This window comes from Bubalus bubalis, chromosome 20 (assembly GCF_019923935.1).
Source record: "Bubalus bubalis isolate 160015118507 breed Murrah chromosome 20, NDDB_SH_1, whole genome shotgun sequence".
NCBI lineage: Eukaryota > Metazoa > Chordata > Mammalia > Artiodactyla > Bovidae > Bubalus > Bubalus bubalis.
This window is the reverse complement of record NC_059176.1, coordinates 21,223,490-21,240,184: the sequence shown is the minus strand read 5'-3', so window position 1 is coordinate 21,240,184 and position 16,695 is coordinate 21,223,490. Positions and strand designations below refer to the sequence as shown.

Here is a 16,695-nt window from a genome sequence, read left to right as displayed (position 1 = left end):
GTACTTGGATGCAATCTCAAAAACGACAGAATGATCTCTGTTCATTTCCAAGGCAAACCATTCAATATCACAGTAATCCAAGTCTATGCCCCAACCAGTAATGCTGAAGAAGCTGAAGCTGAATGGTTGTATGAAGACCTACAAGACCTTTTAGAACTAACACCCAAAAAAGATGTTCTTTTCATTATAGGGGACTGGAATGCAAAAGTAGGAAGTCAAGAAACACCTGGAGTAACAGGCAAATTTGGCCTTGGAATACGGAATGAAGCAGGGCAAAGACTGATAGAGTTTTGCCAAGAAAATGCACTGGTCATAACAAACACCCTTTTCTAACAACACAAGAGAAGACTCTATACATGGACATCACCAGATGGTCAACACCGAAATCAGATTGATTATATTCTTTGCAGCCAAAGATGGAGAAGCTCTATACAGTCAGCAAAAACAAGACCAGGAGCTGACTGTGGCTCAGATCATGAACTCCTTATTGCCAAATTCAGACTTATATTGAAGAAAGTAGGGAAAACCACTAGACCATTCAGGTATGACATAAATCAAATCCCTTATGATTATACAGTGGAAGTGAGAAATAGATTTAAGGGCCTAGATCTGATAGATAGAGTGCCTGATGAACTATGGAATGAGGTTCGTGACATTGTACAGGAGACAGGGATCAAGACCATTCCCATAGAAAAGAAATGCAAAAAAGCATAATGGCTGTCTGGGGAGGCCTTACAAATAGCTGTGAAAAGAAGAGAAGCAAAAAGCAAAGGAGAAAAGGAAAGATATAAACATCTGAATGCAGAGTTCCAAAGAATAGCAAGAAGAGATTTGAAAGCCTTCTTCAGCGATCAATGCAAAGAAATAGAGGAAAACAACAGAATGGGAAAGACTAGGGATCTCTTTGAGAAAATCAGAGATACCAAAGGAACATTTCATGCAAAGATGAGCTCGATAAAGGACAGAAATGGTATGGACCTAACAGAAGCAGAAGATATTAAGAAGAGATGGCAAGAATACACAGAAGAACTGTACAAAAAAGATCTTCATGACCCAGATAATCATGATGGTGTGATCACTCACCTAGAGCCAGACATCCTGGAATGTGAAGTCAAGTGGGCCTTAGAAAGCATCACTACAAACAAAGCTAGTGGAGGTGATGGAATTCCAGTTGAGCTATTCCAAATCCTGAAAGATGATGCTGTGAAAGTGCTGCACTCAATATACCAGCAAATTTGGAAAACTCAGCAGTGGCCACAGAACTGGAAAAGGTCAGTTTGCATTCCAATCCCAAAGAAAGGCAATGCCAAAGAATGCTCAAACTACTGCACAATTGCACTCATCTCACACGCTAGTAAAGTAATGCTCAAAATTCTCCAAGCCAGGCTTCAGCAATATGTGAACCGTGAACTTCCTGGTGTTCAAGCTGGTTTTAGAAAAGGCAGAGGAACCAGAGATCAAATTGCCAACATCCGCTGGATCATCAAAAAAGCAAGAGAGTTCCAGAAAAACATCTCTTTCTGCTTTATTGACTATGCCAAAGCCTTTGACTGTGTGGATCACAATAAACTGTGGAAAATTCTTCAAGAGATGGGAATACCAGACCACCTGATCTGCCTCTTGAGAAATTTGTATGCAGGTCAGGAAGCAACAGTTAGAACTGGACATGGAACAACAGACTGGTTCCAAATAGGAGAAGGAGTTCGTCAAGGCTGTATATTGTCGCCCTGTTTATTTAACTTATATGCAGAGTACATCATGAGAAATGCTGGACTGGAAGAAACACAAACTGCAATCAAGATTGCCGGGAGAAACATCAATAACCTCAGATATGCAGATGACACCACCCTTATGGCAGAAAGTGAAGAGGAACTCAAAAGCCTTTTGATGAAAGTGAAAGTGGAGAGTGAGAAAGTTGGCTTAAAGCTCAACATTCAGAAAACAAAGATCATGGCATCCGGTCCCACCACTTCATGGGAAATAGATGGGGAAACAGTGGAAACAGTGTCAGACTTTATTTTTCTGGGCTCCAAAATCACTACAGATGGTGACTGCAGCCATGAAATTAAAAGACGCTTACTCCTTGGAAGGAAAGTGATGACCAACCTAGATAGCATATTCAAAAGCAGAGACATTACTTTGCCAACAAAGGTCCGTCTAGTCAAGGCTATGGTTTTTCCTGTGGTCATGTATGTATGTGAGAGTAGGACTGTGAAGAAGGCTGAGTGCCGAAGAATTGATGCTTTTGAAGTGTGGTGTTGGAGAAGACTCTTGAGAGTCCCTTGGACTGCAAGGAGATCCAACCAGTCCATTCTGAAGGAGATCAGCCCTGGGATTTCTTTGGAAGGAATGATGCTGAAGCTGAAACTCCAGTACTTTGGCCACCTCATGCGAAGAGTTGACTCATTGGAAAAGACCCTGATGTTGCGAGGGATTGGGGGCAGGAGGAGAAAGGGACGACAGAGGATGAGATGGCTGGATGGCATCACTGACTCGATGGATGTGAGTCTGTGTGGACTCTGGGAGTTGGTGATGGACAGGGAGGCCTGGCGTGCTGCGATTCATAGGGTCGCAAAGAGTTGGACACGACTGAGCAACTGATCTGATCTGATTCTTACTGGTGTGATACCTCACTGTAGGTTTGATTTACATTTCTCTAATAATTAGAGATGTGCTTCTTCTTAGCCATCTGGATGTCTTCTTTGAAGAAATATCTATTTAGGTCTTCCACTTATTTTTGATTGAGTTGTTTGCTTTTTTGATACTGACCTGTATGAGCTGTTTGTATATTTTGGAAATCAATCCCTTGTCCTTTGCAACCTTTGCAAATATTTTCTCCCGTTTCATAGGTTGTCTTTTTGTTTTGTTTATGGTTTCTTTTGCTGTGCAAAGATTTTTAGTTTAACTAGGTCCCATTTATTTTTGGTTTTGTTTTCTTTACTCTAGGAGACAGATTTCCCAATATATTGCTGTGATTTATATCAAAAAGTGTTCTACCATTGTTTTCCTCTAGGAATTTTATAGTATCCAGTCTTATAGTTATGTCTTTAAATTTTTTGTGTATGGTATTAGAGAATGTTCTAATTTCATTCTTTTACATGTTGCTTTCTAGTTTTCCCTGTACCACTTTTTGAAGAAACTATCTTTTCTACATTTTATATCCTTATCTCCTTTGTTGTAGATTAATTGATCATAAGTGTGTGGGCCTATTTCTGGGCTCTCTAGAGTATTCCATTGATCCATGTATCTATTTTTGTTCCAGTATCATACTATTTTCATGATTGTAGCTTTGTAGTATAGGCTGAAGTCAGGGAGTATGATTACTCCAGCTCTATTCTTCTTTTTAAAGATTCAATATTCTTCAATTTCAAGATTGCTTTGGCTTCTAATGTAAATCCTAAGGCTTACATTTAAGTAATGTAAAAATAATACCTCAGAAGTATAATTAAATATGAAAATAATATAGAAAGTTTTCACTTTTTTACATATATTTATTTTAAGTGCAGTATAAGATAATATTTTAAAAAGAATCAATCTAGGCACCCAAAAATTTTGTGAAATTAATTGTTGAATAAGTTGATGTTTGATGCCATCAAACATCATTGTAGATCACTATTTGAGTCCTGTATTTACAATGGTCCAATTATATTCAAACTCCTGAATTGACTGTTCATTTTAAATTTTAATGTCCACATGTGGCATTATTAAATTACAGGTATCTGTTTGCTCACTTGGGACTTTCATCTTTTAAACAATGCTGACTAAGTGACAGCATGAAAATGATATGTTACATTCATAACTCAACGAGCGGAGTTAGATATTGAATAATTAAGTTAGGACTATTCTTTAATATTGTTTTTCAGGACTGCAATGATACTTTTCTATCCTTGTCTTAAAAAGTAACTGAGAAATAAATCCTACAATTTACTTGACTACTATACCTCAGGCTAGGACTAGTTAGAACTTTTTTTTAAAAAAAATCCTGTTTGATTAGTTCATTGAATCAAGTGATCAGTTTAAACTATACTTGAACATTGAATTGATGGCTGTGTGACATGGCATGCACATAAATATATGGTGCAACATTACAAATGTGGAAAATTATAACACATATATTTCTAATTAAATTTTTTTCTTAATTTTGGAGAAGGGTAGTCCTTTTTAAGGGCTTCCCAGATGGATGAGAGGTAAAGAATCTGCTTGCCAATGCACATCAGGTACTCCCTGGGTTTGGAAGAGCCCCTGAAGAAGGAAATGGCAATCTGCTCCAATAGTCTTGCCTGGAAAATCCCATGGACAGAGGAGCCTGGCAGGCTACATTCCATGGGATCACAAAAGTTGGACACAACTTAGTGACTAAACAACAATGACAACAATCCTCTTTAAAGTGAATTTTCTCGAGATGTGCATATATATATGTATATATATCTTCATATATACAGGGCCATGAGCCAAAGGATGCAGGTGGCCTCCAGAAGGTAGAAAAAGCAAGGAAATGAATTCTCCTCTAGACCTCCAGAAGGAATACAGCCCTGCCACAGCCTTGGTTTTAGGATTTCTGATTTCCAGAAACATATTTGTGTTGTTTAAGCCATTAATTGTGTGTTAATTTATATCTGCAGTAGGAACTAATACAAACTATAAATTTGTTTCAAACGAATTCTTTCCATAATGAAGTATCACAATGCCCACAAAGATTCAAAGGATGACCTGCCTAGAAAAAAAAAAAAAAAAAGGAAGCCTACAACAAAGTAAACATTATTAAAAACCCTAAACATTTCTCTCTATTTGCAGATATGGACTCTGAAATACAGTTCCCTATGAGAATTATTGAAGAAGCTCATTTCAAAACTCTATCTTCTGAAAATAGTGATGAAAAATTAAAAATATCACTAGACACTGAAAGGCCTACTCAGGTGGAAATGGACACATCTATGGAAAATACCCTGTCAAACAGTCAGATCCTTTTAACTGATTACTCTTTATCTTCTCAAAATTACATTGCTAAAAAAGGTAAGAAACAAGTTATTTGTTTTCTAATGTGGCAATTAAGGAAGAAATTAAACTCAAAATTTGTATCTTATCATGTATTAACATTTTAATTTATAAATTGACAGAAGATGCTTCTTGGCGTCAGCTTCTGGAATATTTATTTCAAATTGATGTTTATGATTTCCTGAATTCTGCATTTTCACCAATTGTAATTCTTATAGAAGGGGTAAGTTGACCTTTTAGATATTTTTCAATACTTTTATGTGTGTGCTGAGTCAGTTGTGTCTGACTCTTCGCGAAGCTATAAACTGCAGCCCGCCAGGTCTACATCATGGGATGATGTAGGCAAGAATATTGGAGTGGGTTGCCATTTCCTTCTCCAGGGGATCTTCCTGACCAATGAATTGAACCTGAGTTTCTATCTCTTGCATTGGCAGGTGGGTTCTTTATCACTAGCGCCACCCAATAATATTACCTATTTTACTAAATATAGGAATAGCTGAAAATTATGTTTGAGTGAATCCTCCCTATGTAAATATTATTGATGCATAATATTTCTCTTTGCATAAAATCTTATTTGAAGCTTTTCCCTTATATGAATATTTTGTTGCATAGATGTTCTTAAAGATATTTTTTAAAGCCTTTCCTTAAACTTAGTTGATCTTGAGCATTAGGGTTTTTCCCTTCTCTTTTTTTTTTAAATCAGAGGAAATCATGCTAAGATTTAACTCAGAAATAATATGAACTGAAATTTAATCTTAAGGAAATTATTAATATTTGAATGACAGCTGTGACCTCAAAATGATGTAATGAGAATCTTACAAAACAACTAGTACTTCAAAATTTAACCAGTCATAACTAAAATTCTAAAATCTGTCTGCTTTTTCATTTATTGTAACTTCTATTAAATTCTATCTCATTTATTGTAAATGAAATATTACAAAAGGATCTAGCTGTAGTATTTGGCACATAAGGTCTTTTGCAAGTGTTTGTTCCTTTTCTCATTTACTGCTATTATGTAAATAATTGAGGAAGCACTTGTGTCTTCTCATTTACATTTTAAGATGAAACTTAACAGTGGTTGCCTTCAAGGAGTTCATTCTAGTTGGACACAGTAAAAAAAGCAATAATTGTACGTGCTGTAATGGCCACAGGATGCTACTGATACACAGGAGGAGCTGCCTGGTAGACTGACTGGAAATGGTAGGTAGAGAGAGTGGGGAGGAGGAGCCTGGGAAAATGTCCCAGAAGAGATCTTACTTGAGCTGATCTTGAAGAAAGAGTAGGAGTTAGCCAGGCAAGAAAGGATGAACATTCTAGGTTGAGAGTGCATTTTAAAAAGTACAGAAGTGGGAGAGAGTCTGGCATTTCTAAGCAATTCAGTCTGATTGAATTTATAAGCAATAAATTTATAAGCAATTTATAAGTAATTCAGTCTGATTGAATATTGGGATTGAAGTTGAATACTGGGATTAAAGAGAAAGGTTAGCTTTGCATTTGTGATAGGAAGTTGAACTCTATCTTTTCAATAATGGGGCACTATTTTTTAAATTTATTTTTAATTGGAGGATAATGCTTTAAGTAAAGTGAAAAAGTTTTATGTATGAAGTCTGTCAAGCAACATTGTCAATATTAATAATTATTGACTGAAGACCAGAGGAAGTGAGCCCAATCAAGAAGTTATCACTTGAGTTCAGGAAATAAATCATGAAGGTCTAAATTAGGGTTTATAAACTCAAATGAAATGAGTGAAGCACAGGTAAAGGAGAGAACTGTAGCCAACTAGAGAGTGCATGCCTTCTCAAAGGATAGAGCTTCTTCAGTTTTGTTTTTTTTCCAGATCTTCTGATATTTCAAGAAAAGTTGGAAATCTAGATTTTTGTGTGTGTGTGAAATCTCCCATTTTTAAAAAAGAACCTGATTTTTAAAAATAATATTTAAAACTATTGATCTATTTGTGGCTGTGGTGGGTCTTCGTTGCTGCACAGGTTTTTTGTATTTTCAATGAGTGGGGCTGCTCTCTAGTTGTGGTGCAAGGGCTTCTCACTGCAGTGGCTCCTCCTGTTGAGGAGCGCAGGCTCCAGGTGCAGGGGCTTCAGTTACAGTACACGGGCTCAGTACTTGTGGCTTGAGGGCCCTAGAGCATGGGCTCAGCAGTTGTTGCACTCGGGTTTAGTTGTTCTTCGGCATATAGGATCTTCTCTGACCAGGGATTGAAACTGTGTCTCCTGCATTGGCAGGTGGATTCTTTTTTTTTTTTTTTCTAATTTATTTATTTTTAGTTGAAGCATAATTACTTTACAGTATTGTGTTGGTTTCTGCCAAACATCAACAAGAATCGGCAATAGTTATACATATGTCCCCTCCCTCTTGAACCTGCCTCCCCACCTCCCTCCCCATCCCACCCCTCTAGGTTGTTACAGAGTCCTGGTTTGAGTTCCCTGAGTCAGACAGCAAATTACTATTAACTATCTATTTTATATACTGTAATGTACGTTTCCACGTTACTCTCTCCATACATCCCACCCTCTCCTTCCTTCCCTGCACTGTGTCCATAAGTCTGTTCTTTATGTCTGTGTCTCCATTGCTGCCCTGCAAATAATTTTATCAGCACTATCTTTCTAGATTCCATATATATGTGTTAGTATATGATATTTGCTTTTCTTTTTCTGATTTACTTCACTCTGTATAATAGGCTCTAGGTTCATTTATCTTATTAGAACTGACTCAAATGTGCTCCTTTTTATGGTTGAGTAATATTCTATTGCATATATGTACCATGGCTTCTTTATACATTCATCTGTTGATGGACATCTAGGTTGCTTCCATGTCCTAGCTATCGTAAATAGTATGGCAATGAACATTGGGGTACATGTGTCTTTTTCAATTTCGGTTTCCTCAGTATATATGCCTAGTAGTGGGATTGCTGGGTCATATGGTGGTTTTGGAGAAGGGAATGGCAACCCACTCCAGTACTCTTGCCTGGGAAATCCCATGGACAGAGGAGCCTGGCGGGCTATAGTCCATAGGGTTGCAGAGTTGGATACAACTAAAGCAACTTAGCAAGCACACACATGGTGGTTTTATTCCCAGTTTTTTTTTTTTTAAACGATCTCCACACTCTCTTCCATCATGACTGTATCAATTTACATTCCCACCAGCAATGTAAGAGGGTTCTGTTTGCTCCACACCTTCTCCAGCATTTGTTTGTAGACATTTTGATGACAGCCATTCTGACTGGTGTGAGGTGATATCTTATAGTTTTGACTTGCATTTCTCTAATATTGAGCGATGTTGAGCATCTTTTCATGTGTTTGTTAGCCATTTGTATGTCTTCTTTGGAGAAACGTCTGTTTAGGTCTTTTCCCCCCTTTTTGATTGGGCTGTTTTTCTGATATTGACTTATATGAGCTGCTTGTTTATTTTGGAAATGAATCCTTTGTCAGTTGTTTCATTTGCTATTATTTTCTCTCATTCTGAGGGATGTCTTTTCACCTTGTTTATAGTTTCCTTTGCTGTGTAAAATTTTTAAGTTTAATTAGGTCCCACTTGCTAATTTTTGTTTTTATTTCCACTACTCTAGGAGTTGGGTCATAGAGGATCTTGCTGTGATTTATGTCAATAGAGTGTTCTGCCTATGTTTTCCTTTAAGAATTTTATAGTTTCTGGTCTTACATTTAGGTCTTTAATCCATTTTGAGTTTATCTTTGTGTTTGGTGTTAGGGATGTGGGTTCAATCCCTTGGTCGGGAAGATCCCCTGGAGGAGGGCTCAGGCAACCCACTCCAGTATTCTTGCCTGGAATATCCCCATGGGCAGAGGAGCCTGGTGGGCTATAGTCCATGGGGTCTCAAAGAGTCGAACATGAGTGAAGAGACTTAAGATGGGGTGAGGAAGTGTTCTACTTTCATTCTTTTACATGTAGCTGTTCAGCTTTCCCAGCACCACTTATTGAAGAAGCTATCTTTGCCCCATTGTGTATTTTTGCCTCCTTTGTTAAAAATAGGTATCCATAGGTTCATGGCTTTATCTCTGGGCTTTTTATCTTATTCCATTGGTCTATATTTCTGTTTTTGTGCCAGTATCATACTGTCTTCTTGATGACTATAGCTTTGTAATATAGTCTGAAGTCAGGAAAGTTGATTCCTCTAGCTGCATTCTTCTTTATCAGATTGCTTTGGCTATTTGGGGTCTTTTGTGTTTCCATACGAACTGTGAGATTTTTTTGTTCTAGTTCTGTGAAAAATGGCAGGTGGATTCTTTACCACTGAGCCACCAGGGAAGCTTGAAATCTCCCAATTTTTAATTGCTGGCAAATATTCAGATTAAAAAAAAATACCAGGCAGGTCAGACAAAATGTTCTGTGGGTTGAGTTTGGCCTACTAGCTATATTTTTTAACCTCTGACCTAAGTATCTGATAGTGGTTATTAAAATGATTGGAAGAACAAACTAGATAGATCTTTTGCAGATAGAATTGACTGGATTTAGTGACTGAAAGTAGCAAGGAGAAAATGGAAAACATAGGAAAATTTACCAGATTTCTAGCTAAGGTGACCAGGTATCACTGACTTTAAGAGTATTTGTGAAAACTAGGCTTAATGACACATATTGTTTTGCTTTCAGAGGCTTCCTCCTCACTTTCTTTGGTGGGTTCCAGAGAGTTGACATTACCTAGTAAATAAGCTCAGAGAAATGATTAATTTACTCAGTATGATCTGATGTTGAAGATGTTGGTTAAAAACATTACTCAGAAGTCTGCTCTAGCGTAAGAGAGAATAAAAACTAATGATGATGTAGTTTCTAAAATAGTTATAATAAAACTTTCAACTGCTTATTTAATTCTACTTATTAGTATGTCCTACTGACATAGCCCTTACTTGTCATCTCTCCATAAATTATACCAGTGAAGTTACTAAATTAAAAAATTATTGCTATACCATATTAACCTTTCATATTCAGTTAAGTGCTTATTTAATATAGGCTGTGCTAAGTATGCTTACTTTTGTGGACTCAGTAAATTTTGTCAAATACATTTTATATGAACATCTTGTTTGAAATTCTTTAGACATGAAAATACTGACTTTAAATGTATTAATTATCTTGTGACCCTGGAAAGTCACTTATTTCTCTGGGGAAGTCTCAGTTTAAAACTCTAATATCAGAGATTATATGACAGGCTTGACAGGTCATAGACTTGAGCTTTGTGTAAAACATTATGAATCAGTTGCCTGCATTTAAAGTGTGCATTCATACAAAAATCTGGATTTCTGCATTCTGTTGAAAGAGTAGAAGACTGTAGTACATAGTCTCCCACTCTTCTACAGCAACAAGAAGTTCAAGCTGAATAGTGCTTGTATTGAGTAGACATGCATTTTTTATTTCCCTACACTTATTTCAACTGTTTGGCCTCGATATGGCTTTAAGTTCATAATGTTTGGACTAAATATTCTGAAGAGTTCCTGTCAGACTAGGAATTTCAACAATCTTAATGTGTCTAATAAGCACCCATAAATTTAGGTGAAAGGGTTTCCTTTTTTTCTTGCCTAAATTGTTTCTATTTGTTGACAAGTTCAGTTAGATTTTGTATAAAAAAAAAAGCTTTTTAAAAAATTAAGTAATAGGAATCAACACCACTTTTATCTACTTTATTTTATAACTGAAGAGGCTCTTTGAGTTCTAACATTTATATATTCTTAACTAGAATGCTTCATTTATATATGGAATAAACAATGGAAATTACCCAACTCTTGTTCAACAGGTAGCTCCTGATTTAACATGTTTTGAGAACAAACTCTTACATCATTAGAGAATGAAGATGTGGCTCAGCATGTTTGACTTTCTTTTGAAAGGCTAGATCTTATAGCCAGTGACACTGACTGTTTAATTAAAAGGGAGTAACTAGCATTTATAGTTTAGCAACAGGGCCCTTTATAAGGGAAATCAGTTTCTGGATTGTGGACAAAGTTCACTGGTTAGCATGTTTCCAATGTTCTTGTATGGGTTCTTGTAGCTGTCACAAACACTAACTGCATTATGTTCTCCATTTCCTTTCAGGTAGGCCTATATAAGTGGCAAAATCCCTTATCTACTTAAGGAGAACAAACTTTGAATGTAAATATGGTAAAAATCATACTCTATATGAATATATGTTAAAACAGTCAATTTTATTTTTATCAGTTACCTAATGCAGGATTTCTCTTTTCAATTGTAGATTTTAAGAGAGTAGTACTTGCATGATATTTAAAGACAAAAATTGACCAGGAGTTTTGTCCATGAAATTAGATTATGGGTTGGTAGTCACAACTCCACCTATAGCACCCCTTTACCACACAAGTGTCAAAACAGGATCACAGTCATTGTAGAAACAGAAAAGTGCAGGATGTATTAGAACCTGAAATCTTTCTCAAAGATATGAGGTACTTATTAGAATTTTACTTACATATTAGGATATTTTAACATGAACTTTTTAAAAAATGGAATTGAAAGATCTAGAGGAAGAGGTAAGTTTCAACATGACTATTAAGTAGAAATTAGGTTCGGATCTGGCATTGAGTTTAAGGTTTACTGTTTTTGCCATGGGGAAATTTGTAGATTAAAAAAAAAATTCATTTATCCTTTTGTCCTTGATCTATGTTTTTAATATTTGTAATGGTAATTATTGTTAAATTAGAAAAGAGCACAGACTGTCTCTGGGAGAGCAAAGGGACTTAAAAAAAAATGTTTTAGGTTGTAAATAAGTCCTGAAAGCTGAAAGTAATTCTGGAGTTCTCTGAAAATGTTCAGATTTACTGAAGAATTTTCATTCAGTAATACAATGTTTTGAGGCATACTTTGTTCTAAGATTCTTTTAAATTTTAAAGACAGAGTTTTAGTTTGGCTTCTGTTTGACTTAATAAGCTATACACATAGTTTAGTTTGAGTATATACTGTCCAACACATATGAAGGTTGTGTAATACCTTAAATATGGAGAATTATTAAGCAATTTCTGCTGCTCTTTGCTACCGAAAGTTCCTGAAACTCCTTAGGCTGATGTGGCAAACAAGAGTTCTGAAAATCTAGGCGGCATTTTGGTTCCAAAAATCTTCGATCGTGAATTGGACCCTTTTTGGATTCTTTATGGCACAATGCTTTTGTTGCTGCTGGAGCTTAATATTAGGGAAGTTTCCTAAGGAACTAACATATTGTTCAACTGCTGAGTTCTCTCAGGTGATTTGTTAAGGAAGACGTACCCGTTCCTTTCCTTTTCTTGTTGCTTCAACGAGGACTTCAGTTGGAAAATGCAGAGATGGGTTATAAAACCCATCTCTAAGAACAGATCCATCCCTGGGTATTTTATTCAACAGACCTAAATATAGGGTCCTAAATTTAGAGGGCAAGGTGCTACTTTTAGCTCCCCTTTTCAGAGAACACGCGCCCAGCTGAGGTTCATGCGGGTTTGATTTGGCGTCTGGGTAACTAGGAGCTCATGGAGTTGAAGAGTTTTGCGCAGCAAGTGCCCAGGTAACTCAGGTAAAAGTGAGTAAGCCCCTGGAGCCCTCCGCTGGGCACCGAAGGCCCGATCGATGTTCTCTTGCGTGGGAGAGGTTAAACTTTGCCCAGATCACAGCTGACCCGAGACGCCTTCCTGTTCAAAGTCCGGACACGGTTGGCAGGACGCAGAGGCCCGGGCCCCGCAAGCCATTTTGTGACTGGAATGAAGACGGCGGCCGGTTTCTCTGGGCCGGCGGGGTCCCCCGGGGTACGACGCCATCAAGGCTTCTGTGGGGTGCGGACAGCAGGCTCTTGCAGGGCTGCGAGATGAAAGCGTTGGGGGCTGGGCTTGGGCCAGGCGCCGGCAGCCGGGCAGAGGAGGCGCGTCGCGCTCACCCAGCCGGGCGACCCGGAGGGGCCTCCGGGAGAAGTCTAGCAGCCGCCAGCCCGATGGTGGGGATTTCTGGGCCATGGTCTTGACCTTCGCTGGGGATGTCTGCGGCCCGCGCTACAACTCAGGGCCGGAGGCCGAATCCTTCTCTCTCAGCCTCGAGCACCTCGATTTCCAAGGATGGGTAGCCTCTCTAGGTAGAGGGCCGGCCCCTTTAAGAGAGAAAGACAGGGACACGTCTACGAACCTCGCGCGAAGAAGGAAGGGAAATTAACTGAGTCCCCGCGACCCCGCCTCCCCGCCGCGGCCCGGCCGAAACCAAACCCCGGGGTAGGGTGGCAAGGAGAGTGCAGATCGCAGACTTGCGCGGGCGGGTTTGAACCTTCGGATCTTAGGGACGCAAAGCGTAACCTGGGGTGGGTGGCGAAGCTCCCCGGGTGGTCAACGTGGACGCTCGAGGCACGGCGGCGCCATTCATCTCCAACACCCCCCTGTAGCCGGCTCCTCAGTGGTCTGATCCGGTTGCCCGGTGCAGGTTTGGGTTCCGGACCGAACGCTGCGTGTTCTGTTCGTTTGTTGTGGCTCGGGCAGGCCCTGGATACGGCTCCGATTGCCAGAGCAGCCCTGGCGCTATGGAAGGGCCCGGGAGTGCCCCTCAGCCGTACCTGGGGCTGGTCCTGGCAAAGCTTCGCTGGGTGAGTCCAGGCGCGATCAGGGTTACTTGGCCCAGGGGTCGCGGGTGCTTCCCGGGGAAGGAAGCTGCAGACTTTGGGTTTGGGGTCTGAGCCTCAGTGGTCGGAGGTCCTGAAGCCAGTTCTCACCTGCCGGTGGGCTGCGGCCTGTGTCCAGGGCACAGGTTCCTAGGGTACTTGGGCGGGTTCTGATGTGGTGTAGGGGGACCTGGAGATCCGGAAGGTGAAGAGAGCATTTGCTTATGCTTAGCAGGACTTTAGAAAGGTGAGTTTCCTGAAATGAATTAGCCTTTCGGTCATGTTATTTATTTTGATGACACGTGGTTTCCCCGACTGTGAGAAACTTGAGGACTGATCTTCTGAAATCAGTTCCTTTTAAATGTTGAAACTTCCCGTTGCTTGAAAGGACATCTAAACCTGGACAGGGAATTGGGATTCTAATTCTGCGGTTTCTTTTAAGAAATAATGCTCTTTTGAGGTGCTTTACCATAAGTGAGTTTGTTCCTCGCTTCTTTCTATCTTGTTAATGTAAACGGTCGTGTTAACGTCAAGATCTGGAGATATTGAGCTCCCAGTGTTCACAATTTCTTTTCCGTTTTTTAAGGTTCAATTTATAATCAAGTTGCAGGGATTTTTCTCAGTAACTGTTTACAAGTGTCTTTGTTGACATGTTTAGGGGGATTTATGTCACCGTATTTAAAAAAAAAAAACTGTGTTAGAAATGTCAAAAGCCCCTTTAAATATTGGGGCAGTTACAATTTTTTGTTTATTATTATGTAGATTAAAAAGTTCTATTGCGGTGGTATTCACTTACTCAACCATAGTGTGTCTAGTGTCTGTATATGTATAAATGTAAATACAGATGATGCTTACATGGAGAGTCTAAACAGACCAAGACGTAGTCTGGGCCACTGCTGTCATGCTGTCAGTTAAGGGAGAGAAGACAAAAACACTGCAAGGTAGAAACGGATAAAGTCCTTACTGAAGCATACATAGTAAGTGCTGAGGAAATTGAGGGCTGGGAGACAGCACATTTTCTTGAGTGATTATGAAAGCCTCTGCAGACTGAGTGAATAGCCTAAGCGAGCAATGAAAACAGCATGGTGTGTACAGCGGACTAGGAGCAGTGTTCCTGGAGTGTAAATTGGGCTCAGGGAGCAATATGCAGTGGTGCTTGTTGGAGACATAAGTAGGTTCCAAGTGATGGAGGTGCTGGAGAGCCTTCAAAGTATTTCAGTGGTTAGACTTTTGGGTTAAATAGATCTTCCTGATAGAAGTATGTAGGTTAGATGTAAGAACAACAAAATGAGGAGCACAGTGTAAGGGAGAGGTGACAGACTTGTCACATAGGATAGAGAAGAGGGTGTGCTCGTGCTCAATCGTGTCTGCCTCTTTGTGAGGCCACAGACTATAAGCTGCCAGGCTCCTCTGTCCACGGGATTTCCCAGGTTAAGAATACTGAGTCGGTTGCCATTTCCTTCTCCAGAGGATCTTCCCGACCCAGGGACTGAACCTGCATCTCCTGCACTGGTAGGCGGATTCTTTACCACTGAGCCACCTGGGAAGCAGAGAAGAGGGTACTGAATGGGAAATATTTGGGTAGCCAAATTTTGTGCAAGTTGTTCTACTCTGTGAACAATATCTTCACCTGGATGATTTTTTTTTTTGGCTAAATACACTATTCTCACAAAACTAGCCTGGGGCCTAGGATTGCACAACACTGCTCTACTTTTTAATTTTTTAGATAAAAAAATAATTTATTGAGATATAATCAGATAACATAAAATTTACCCATTTTGAATGCTGAATTCAGTGATTTTTTTTTTTTGGCGTATGTTCACTGCATTGTGCAAACATCACCACAATTTTGAAATACTTTTATCATTCTAAAAAGAAACCCCGTCCTTATTACTAATCAGTCCCAATTCTCGCCTCACTTCATCCCTTCAGTTCAGTTCACTTCACTCAGTTGTGTCCAACTCTGCGACTCCATGGACTGCAGCACGCCAGGCTTCCCTTCCATCACTAACTCCTGGAACTTGCTCAAACTCATGTCTATTAAGTCGGTGATGCCATCCAGCCATGTCATCCTCTGTCATCCCCTTCTCTTCCTGCCTTCAATCTTTCCCAGCATCAGAGTCTTTTCAAATGAGTCCAATCTTCATATCAGGTGGCCAAAGTATTGGAGTTTCAGCTTCAGCATCAGTCCTTCCAATGAATATTCAAGACTGATTTCCTTTAGGATGGACTGGTTGGATCTCCTTGCAGTCTAAGGGACTCTCAAGAGTCTTCTCCAACACCACAGTTCAAAAGCATCAGTTCTTTGGTGCTCAGCTTTCTTTATAGTCCAGCTCTCACAACCATACATGACTATTGGAAAAACCATAGCTTTGACTAGATGGACCTTTGTTGGTAGTATCTCTGCTTTTTAATATGCTGTCTAGGTTGGTCATAGCTTTTCTTCCAAGGAGCAAGCATCTTTTAATTTCATGGCTGCAATCACCATCTGCAGTGATCTTGGAACCCCCAAAAATAAAATCTCTCGCTGTTTTCATTATTTCCCCATCTATTTGCCTTGAAGTGATGAGACTGGATGCCATGATCTTAATTTTCTAAATGTTGAGCTTTAAGCAACTTTTTCACTCTTCTCTTTCACTTTCATCAAGAGGCTCTTTAGTTCTTCTTCGCTTTCTGCCATAAGGGTGGTGTCATCTGCATATCTCAGGTTATTGGTATTTCTCCTGGCAATCTTGATTCCAGTCTGTGCTTCATCCAGCCCAGCATTTCTCATGATGTACTCTGCATATAAGTTAAATAAGCATGGTGACAATATACAGCCTTAACATATTCCTTTCCCGATTTGAAACCAGTCTGTTGTTCCATGTCCAGTTCTAACTATTGCTTCTTGACCTGCATACAGATTTCTCAGGAGGCAGGTAAGGTGGTCTGGTATTCCCATCTCTTTAAGAATTTTCCACAGTTTGTTGTGATCCAAACAGTCAAAGGCTTTGGTGTAGTCAATGAAGCAGAAACAGATTTTTTTCTGGAACTCTGTTGCTTTTTCGATGATAGAATGGATGTTGGCAATTTGATCTCTGGTTCCTCTGCCTTTTCTAAATCCAGCTTGAACATGTGGAAGTTCATGGTTA

General features: G+C 39.3%; 1 protein-coding gene across 18 annotated transcripts in view; it reads left to right on the top strand.

The window, feature by feature from the left end:
* The window catches only part of MIA2 (MIA SH3 domain ER export factor 2), a 91,676-nt gene that overhangs the window by 13,859 nt on the left and 61,122 nt on the right, over positions 1-16,695 (top strand). For 11 of the 18 annotated variants that reach the window (XM_006053776.4, XM_006053774.4, XM_006053773.4 and 8 more), the window contains exons 5-6: positions 4,795-5,013; positions 5,118-5,218. In XM_006053776.4, coding sequence (XP_006053838.4) covers positions 4,795-5,013; positions 5,118-5,218 — 320 coding nt within the window. Of the gene's footprint in view, positions 1-4,794; positions 5,014-5,117; positions 5,219-11,354; positions 11,493-12,545; positions 12,732-13,200; positions 13,550-16,695 lie in introns of those variants that run through there. The other 7 variants (XM_006053781.4, XM_025271164.3, XM_006053778.4 and 4 more) reach the window with 4 other exon arrangements.